The sequence below is a fragment of the Athene cunicularia genome, assembly GCF_003259725.1.
Source record: "Athene cunicularia isolate RWA chromosome 4 unlocalized genomic scaffold, athCun1 chr4_part3, whole genome shotgun sequence".
NCBI classification, from domain to species: domain Eukaryota; kingdom Metazoa; phylum Chordata; class Aves; order Strigiformes; family Strigidae; genus Athene; species Athene cunicularia.
Genome location: NW_020799100.1, coordinates 10,162,698 through 10,171,497, shown reverse-complemented (window position 1 = coordinate 10,171,497; position 8,800 = coordinate 10,162,698). Strand labels below are relative to the sequence as shown.

General features: G+C 39.1%; 1 protein-coding gene across 1 annotated transcript; it reads right to left on the bottom strand.

Moving 5' to 3' along the window:
- Nucleotides 1-617: 617 nt before the first annotated feature.
- RLIM (ring finger protein, LIM domain interacting) lies at nt 618-8,451 on the bottom strand. Its single transcript, XM_026848558.1, has 3 exons — nt 8,230-8,451; nt 7,304-7,387; nt 618-6,457 (listed from the first exon to the last, which is right to left on the bottom strand). Exons 1-3 carry the CDS (start codon nt 8,396-8,398, stop codon nt 4,923-4,925), a joined length of 1,788 nt encoding a protein of 595 aa, XP_026704359.1. The 5' UTR covers nt 8,399-8,451; the 3' UTR covers nt 618-4,922.
- Nucleotides 8,452-8,800: the final 349 nt, after the last annotated feature.

Genomic DNA, 8,800 nt, shown 5'->3' with positions numbered 1-8,800 from the left:
GTACTAAGGAGCAATAAATTCTACCAAGAAGTTAACTCTGTACCATTCCAACTCTTTCCTTTCTGCCCAGCCTCAAGGGAAAAGGCATATGGAGGAAATAAATTCCTACCACATCCACCACCATTTACTCCAGTGTGTTCCCACCATAGGAAGAAAAAACCCAAGGAGTGATGATCAAGCACAAAATGAACACTTCATGCATTTTATTGAGTCTATTTAAATTTGCATTATGACATCTTACATAGGGAACAAACTCCTCCTAAATGTTAGCTATCAAATCTGGTCAAACTGTTGTCCAATGACCTCAGAGTACCATTTTGTATTAAACAAGTCCCGTATAAACAGATGTAAAGCACTGTACAAAAAAAAAAAAAAAAGAAAAAAGAAAACTGTTACATTCTCGGTTGAATTCAGGGCTTCCCAACCAACAGCCTTTCTAGCAGACAGTGAAATTCAGGAAGGGGTCTCAGGTATTTTGCTTAAGGGAACAAAACCAGATAAAACAATCAAAACAAATTCAATGGTATGTTTCCCCATAAGAAGAAAAAAAAGATACCTCACATCAAAGAGGTTGGGAAGCCCTGGTATAACAGATGCAAACTTTTTTTTTTTTTTTAAACACAACACAACTTATATGTACTTTGGGTAAATTACCATTGATTCTGTTTCTTGACCCTCCTTCTTCCCTTCCTAGTCAAGGATAAACAAACAAAAAATCTACTGTATGTAAGGGTTGGAAATATTTCTGAATTTGTTAGAAATTCCCTTACTGTGGCTCCAGGTCAACCCTCATCCAAAACACCTCCTCCTGGGAGAAGGCAGAGGAGCAGGCAGACATTTCCACCACAACAGCGTACCTCATCAGCCCCACACTTGCTTACATACCCTTACACAAGCAACGCGAGCCCCCACAGTAGGAGCAAGGATAACCGGTGAGAAAACCAAGACATCAGTTACACGAATGTACATATTAATGAAAAGGATCCCAAATTAAAGATAAGGTTGCGACTAAACTGGCAAAGCTGGAAGAAACTTTGTATTGCAGTGTGATGGTGAAGATCACACTGGGAGATTCAGAAAACCCCTCATTGCACTGCTAGAAGTCAGAGACTGCTGGTCAGCCTTGACAGCATTTCTTTTCTCATCTTCTCATTAGACCCTCATTATTACGAGACCACTGGGAACCTCCTCTTTATGTAGGCACCCATTGCAAATAAACATGGACTGCAGATATACCAGGGAAAGAGTCCTGTGGACTCTTCACATTTGCATAATCCAGACAAGTGACAGGAAACTGGAATGACAGTCATTATGGTCCATTGTGGCAACTTTGGTGGGAAATCCATTCGTTTGCAAGTTGACACAATGGACAATTATGGCTCCTTCAAAACTGGTACAGTATCATGTCAGTGCAGCTGCTGTGCCTGCCCATCAGTACTTCTTACAAAACGCCTTTCAACTTTTATTGAGTAATTCCTATGCATGCAGTACCTACACTAATCAAATAATTTTAAAAACAAGTCAATTAACTGCCCACAGTTCTTTGCAAAAAACCCAACTTGTTCAAAGAAATAAAAAAGTGCACGTGGAAGGGAAATCTAAGAAACCCCAGGAATAACTCTTCAGTCTTTTAACAGATAAAACCCAGATTAAAAAAAAGGCAAACACCCACAATTTTGTGACAGTCCACAATCTGAGTAAAACTATCAAACACACTCTTAAATAGAAAACACTGTGCGTTCATCTAGGTTTTGGCCTCGTGACTGCTTTAATTGCTGTGTATGAAGGTCCTGCAGGTACAGGTCTGTCCTGTCAGAAAGGAATTAAACTCACATGTCAGATACATACTCACACCAGGAGCCTGGGTGGTTTGCAGTTTTTAAAAACCACGGTAACTACTGAGGCGGCCAGTAACAAGGAACCTCCTTCAAAAATAAAGTGATAGCCTTCAATGCAAAAGGAACCACGCTGCTCTGAGCGAGGAGACAGTGACCCTGGTTTTGAAGGAGGCCGAGAGAGGCTCCCACACGGTGGCACTGTGAACCAGGCAGCTGCTGCAGCAAGGCTGTCTGCCTCTTCAGACTCCTCATTTCTGCACAATCAGGCCTTTGAAAATGACAAAGATAGCCACTTTAACCCTTCATATGGCTATAAGCATACATGAGTCAAGCGGCCATATCCCTCCTGTAACACCAAGAAAGGATAAAGTGAGGGAAGTGCCAGGTACAAATGCAAAATGATTCATAAACTTAGTTAAGCTAACCATGAACCTTGTTAAATTAGAATCTTTCATATTTTGTTAGCACCTGAAGTGTTAATATTGGCTTTTCCTAATCCCAATCTAAAAGAATAGAAATTGAATTACCACAGTGGCTGACATGAGTCAGCTACATAAAGAAAATGAATTTGCTATATCAGCAATTTAATTTCTGCCAACTCCTCCAGACATCAGACAAATCCCCAAGCACCTTTAGTGTTGGAAAATGTATATAAAATACTGAGAACATTTAAGGTCTTCTGAACCGAGGTTCAATTATTTGTTCTTGGTATCATTAGGGAAACCTCCAACATTTTATTAGTTGCTATTGTTACAGAAAGATAAAATGTTAAGGCATGCCACTATTAAACTATTATAAAGCTGTAAAGTTGATTCTACCAACGCAAACAGTTACTGGAAACTCAGAACATTAAAAAGAAAGCTATGCTGAATGACAGTATCACAGCTGTGCTTCACATTAATCAGCACTAGTGGGCTCCTTTCTTTCTGGTCAACAGCCTTAGTCCTCAGAGATGTCCATCAGAGTTTTAAAATCTAACATGGTATTCACATAAATAGGGCTTTTTTCTTCTAATTCTATGCTCCAGAAAGTCATAAAGCTACAGGAAGCTGAAACTGATAGCATGTATTTCCTATGTGAATGCTACTGGAGTTAATTCAGAAGTGTTATTTTGTTGAGGAAATTTTGGCAGTCCAGCACCCAAAATTAACAGCTAACTTCCGATTTTACAGTGATGGATGTCAGAGGACAAAATTTAAAAATATTATCTTATTTTTCTGTTCATAAAGAATACACATAACCCCTCTGCCACAATGGTGTGTCCCAAGCTCAATAGCCAGTCAGGGTTTCCCACTGACCAAACACTGCAAAACACACGTAGAAAAAATTTGGAATTTTGGGACATCGTGAAATCCTTAAGTAGCTGATGAGATGGTAAAATGGCTTAGCGCTGATATTATAGTTTATGCAACCACCACTATAAAACATCAAAAATGTTTTTAATTAGGAAAGAGATAGGCCAGCTTTGGTGTTGTCATCTGAGGAACAAGCAACATTTCCCATATAGCCAGCAAGAGCAGTTCATATCACTTCATAACTACTGCCCTGGAGTTGAAATAAATACTGCTTTCCCTCTTACAATGTAAGCTAGGAAAAAAAAAATATAATCATTAGAGTATAAAACAAAGAAGGGGTCATTAAGGGTGAAGGATGTTTTCCCCTGACTGATGAGGTACATTTTAATCTGTCCAGTAGGAGTATGAAGTTTGTTTTTTTGAAGTTATTCTATTCTTAGAATTTGCTACACATTTAAGTGCACTCCCACAATCAATTATAATTTTCAAATTTTACCTAACACACTCATAACCTGTTTTCCAGTTAATATTTAAGTTATTTTTCTGTGACATGTAAGTCACAGGCTACAAACATGTTCACTCAACAGATCCAGATATTATTAACATAGCTGAAGCTTGTGGGGAATAAAAAAAACCAAACCAACCAACCCTGTCAATACTTGTCTGCTGAATAGTTACACCGACTTGCCTTGAAAATTGAAAGTAAAAGGTGATAGAAAAATTGGGCATATATATGTCACTGACTGAACTGGTATATACCGGTTTATATTATTACATATTAGCAACCATACCAAGAAATAACCAGCCATTAGAACAGTTTCTAATTTTTATCGTCTTTTTTGGTGGCATTACTGAGCCAAAACACTGCAATTATAACATTTAATTTCTGGGGTTTTTTAATGCAATTAAGATGTCTAATTCAACTGTTTTTATATTACAGTAGCTGTTCACATAAATAGTACAGATATGCACTGCTCTTGACAGGTACACAGTTACAAAAGCACTCTCTTGTATTTAGTTTGCTCTCTGTGGTGGGTTTTGTATGAAAAGCATTCTTGATTTCTAAGCATGGTACAATTTTAATTCTTAATGCATTAGTACAACAGTGCATTGGAAAAGTACTGAGCTTCTACAAAAAAGCTTTACAATTTTAAAACAGATTTTTTTTTTTTATTTAAACAAGCATAGGCAATTCTTATATTTCCACAACAAGATAAATATCCCAATTAAGCTAACAGCTCATCCTACAGCGTGCCATAGTGATGGGGAAAGGGCTAACATTAGTGTTATTTACAGAGCCATGTCCAATATTAACCCAGTATGAAAATTAAAAGTATGTTCAAGTGTGCAATTAAGTTCCTACTTTTTCAGATAGTTGGATTTCTTGCAAAAATTCCTCTACAACTCATGTACACTTAGATGGGATGACTTCTCAAATAACTCCTCATAAGCACAATCTTGAGGACAAAATGTTTATTGGACTGGGATGGCAGGGGCTGGGTGAGGGGAAGAACTTAATACTCTTCACAAAGAAACAAAATATTTAAGTGAGTAGATGTCTTTGGACAAGTGAAATTTAACACCCAAACCAACTAGATCTTGAAGACCCCAATTAAAGAAATTTTCCAATTTTAAAAGCTTGAATCCAGAGAAAATGCTTTCATGAGGGAAGATTTACTCCAAGTCATTACTATACATTGAGGTACCACTCAAAAAGTGGCCATAAAGGAAGTGACTTCTTTGCCCATCACTATCACACTAGCTGCTCGGCCATAAATTCAGATCTCATTTAGACAACACTCTCTCTGTTACCAGAAGCTAAGACTGCTCTGCGACAAATGGGACAAGTGGAATTTTCTGATAACCAGCGATCAATGCAGTGGACATGATACTCGTGCGAACAAGGCAATTTACGGAGCTTGTTGCCTTCTGTGTACTCTGTAATACACACACTACAGGTTTTCAGAGCATCGCTCTCACCAAAATTCCTCATTGCTAGGTTGTCAATTTGTTCTTTGGTGAGTCCTCTTGGTTGGTCGTCATCATCTTCGTTTAGTAGGAAAAATTGTGCTAGGCTAAGGAATGGTAGAGAACCACTTTCTTCAAATGTGACCGAGCCCCTTGTGTTCCGACCTTCCCGTCTGGCACCAGATGTTGAGCCACCTTCATTACCACCTTCATACACCTCCCCTGAGCTAACATCTGCACCTTCATTGCTTGAAGTACCTCCAGCTCCATTCTGTGGCTCAGAGGCATCCACGTTCTGATTTGGAGTTGGACCACTAGGATCTGCATCACTATCGCTATACATAAAGTAACTCAGCTCTCCAAAGCCTGTCATTATCTGCCTTAGCATAGTCTGAATAGCAACTGATGTAGTCTCACTCAAGCCTGTGTTTAAGATCCTACGGATAGGAATCCTAATGGTACTGACATAAGTTCTCACTCCAGCTCGTTCTGAACGTGAAAACGTGCGCCTAAACCCTCCTCGTTCACTTTCGTAAGTGACTGTGTTGTTAGGTGTCTGGGACCTGGACCGAGTTCTGTTGGCTATGCTGTCTCTTTGCCGATATTCTCCTGGACGAACTCTTCTGACCTGAAGATCAAGTACTATGGTAGGAGGCCTCTGCCCAGGAGTTGTGGACTCACTGGTGCCATTAGTTTCTGAAGAGCCTGCTGCTTGAGGAACAGGTCTTGTTTCAGGGGTTGAAAACAGAACCGCATTTTCACTTGGCATCTCAGTCCCCACTGTATGCTGCCTTAATGTCACATGCTGCCTAGTTCTAGAGCTTCCCTCAGCTTCATTCACTGAGGAGCGGTCAAGCGTTTGAGATGATGTATTGTGATGAGACCTGCGAGGAGTTTCACTCACTGGATTAATAGGTGACCTACTTCTATCAGTCCTAACCCGCGTTCTCCGCTGTTCTGGACTCCTACTTCTCGCTCTCCTCTGCCCTCTAGGAGGGGAAACTTCCTCAGTTGTTAGCTCCTCTGAAGTGCTCCTTTCTGATCCAGGCTGCCTTACAGATGGTGAGTCAGACCTTGGAATTTCAGAGTCACTTTGGCCATTTTCCAAATCCTCCCCACTGGAAGGCTCTACAGATGGCTCATTCTCAGTTTCTGGATTTGTGTTCCCATTATTACGGTTGACATTTATTTCCAAACTGAATCTGAAGTCACCACTATTCGGGTTAGTCCGGCTCACTGCTCTCCAAGACTGGTTTCCTCGCTGCCCGCTTCGTGTTGTATTTCCAGTCTGTCGGACTGAATTAAGCCAGTCTATTATAGAATCTCCATTTGAAACATCTTCTGCGGACTCTGCACCTGCGAAAAAGACAGGGAACTACCAAAATTAGAGTACTGAGCTAATTTTGGACTGATCTTTTCCAAGAACATAATTGCTTAGTTTAACAAGTGACAATTTAGAAGTGCTTAATCCTATCAAGTGCTATTGTGGTTTCACACACAGCATCACAACTCTTATCTACCAGAGCTCTTTTAAGGGAGCAGGAGTGGACGTTTTTCTAATATGTACAGATAGGCTGCAGCCATCACATAGCAAGCAAATCGTCAAAATAACACATATTGTTTATCATAAGTAAATGGAAAGTCATAATCCAGGTGTCATAACACATCAATATTCTGTGTTTTCCTTTCCAAACAATTAAGTATTCTATCGACCACTAAATAGAGAATTAAGTTTGTCCTGACCCTTCACTTGAAGAATAGCTTTATAACAAATCTGTCTCACTGAAGAATGAACCTCAGTGGTAAGCTTCAAACATCCTCCACCAGTCTCTATAGAAGAGTGATAATGAAAGCAATACAGCATCTTTGGAAGGGAAGAATGACAAATAAAAAAAGAAAGAGGCACTGCCAAAAAGCATCCCAGAGGGGAGCAGACAGGAAGGCAATCTTAAAAAAAAAAAAAAACAAACAAAAAACCCCCAAACCTAAATGAAACTTTATCTTGATGCAAGTAACAGATGTGTTATGTGTGAAATCTGTCCCAAACTGACCTCTGCAGCAGATATCATACATAATGTTCACTTAGTTTTGAAACAAAGCTCACCTTGCACCTGCCTAGGCTTAACTTGTTCCACTCCTGCACTCAAGTTAAGGTCCGTATGGGGTGCTAAAGTTAAGAGTTTTCACAAATACTGTATATACCTCTATTCTCATCACTGTTTTGCTGTGGCGGACCTTCTTTAACTTGGTGTAGCCTTCTCAGCAACTCTTCTTCAGTAATTTCACCTTAGAAAATAAGCAAAATTTTCTAAAAATATTTCCAAATCAGATGTATGGCAAGCATTATCAAAAGCTTCTAAAGAAGGTACAAGCCACTGCCTGTCTTTTTTCTAATTAAATCCTGCCATAATGAGACTGCCAAATACGTTGCTAAGGGGAAATTCAGACACTTCAGCACCATTATCCTAAGTTAAGTTTTGCTGAAACTGAAAGATCCAACAGTTTCAACCTATTCAAGACAAATGTGCTTTCTGGTTCTGTAACCTCTACAACTTAACAGCAATTTTCATTATCCTATACCAATTAAATGGCTGTCCAGAGTAAAATATTTAAGATAACACCTTCACAAGCATGAAAAAAGGTTTAAATTAGTTGAAGTCATGTTTTAAATTAGAACTGGTTTGAAATAGATATCATCCTATAAAGAGTCAAAGTAGTAAGTCAATTGAAAACTGACATTAAAATGCCCATGCAGAATCTCATACCAGACTACATATCCTAGCTACAAACACAAAATTTTCACAGAGATGCTTAAGGCATATTACTTTTCAATCAAAAATGTCTAAGGGTCCATATAACTGAAACTGGGTCAACTCTGGGTGTTCCCACCAAGTTATGTAAACACTAGATGTTTGTAACTGATAAACCCACATCATCCTAACTACCTTTCCACTAGTCAGGGGACTGCTCAAATTTGAGTATGCACAAGTTAGCAAGAAGCTACTTCCTACCATGCAATGCAACTGCAGCACACAAACTAAATGGGTGAAACAATCAGGAGAACAGAAAATGACACAAATCACCTACAAAAAATTCTAGTAAGATGTACATACGCAAGCATTACCTACCTGGTGTTCCCAGCAAATTGTTATCTCTCATAAGCCTGTAGTCCTCTTCACTCAGGTTGTTTACAAACTGATAGAAAGCTTCTTCTCGATCTAACCGATCTAGCTGACTCTGACGTTGTGCTTCTGATTGATCAATATTTCCTTTATCACTAGAATCTGAGCTTTCCATCTTGATGAGTGGAAGAGTACCTAAGAATGAGAAAACAAACTCTTCATCCAGTGTAGTGAAATACATCATGAAATGTAGGCATGTTTAACCTGTACTACATTCTTCATTGTTATCCTTAAAAGGGGGCTGGGGAGTAGCTTCGTAATGAAGCTTCAGTTAAGATGAGGTGCATAACCACAGGGATCAAAAATTAAATCATTCTCAAAGCATGAACCTCTTCATGAAGTACATATGCCCATCATTATCAAATACTCAATAAAGCAGCAGGTATGAACATGTGGAATATCATTCACCCCAACCCTTAGTCCATTTACACATTCACACAGTTGACTAGATGTCCATGACTATCTGCTTTTTAGCATAAAATATTCCTAATACTGCAACTGCCTCACAATGCATGCC

Excerpts from the sequence above, each read along its gene's own strand:
- RLIM (XM_026848558.1), bottom strand. The coding sequence starts at position 8,398 with ATGGAAAGCTCAGATTCTAGTGATAAAGGAAATATTGATCAATCAGAA. Across the intron at positions 7,388-8,229 it reads CAATTTGCTGGGAACACCAG|GTGAAATTACTGAAGAAGAG; the intron begins GTAGGTAATGCT and ends TTATTTTCTAAG. Across the intron at positions 6,458-7,303 it reads AAACAGTGATGAGAATAGAG|GTGCAGAGTCCGCAGAAGAT; the intron begins GTATATACAGTA and ends TCTTTTTCGCAG.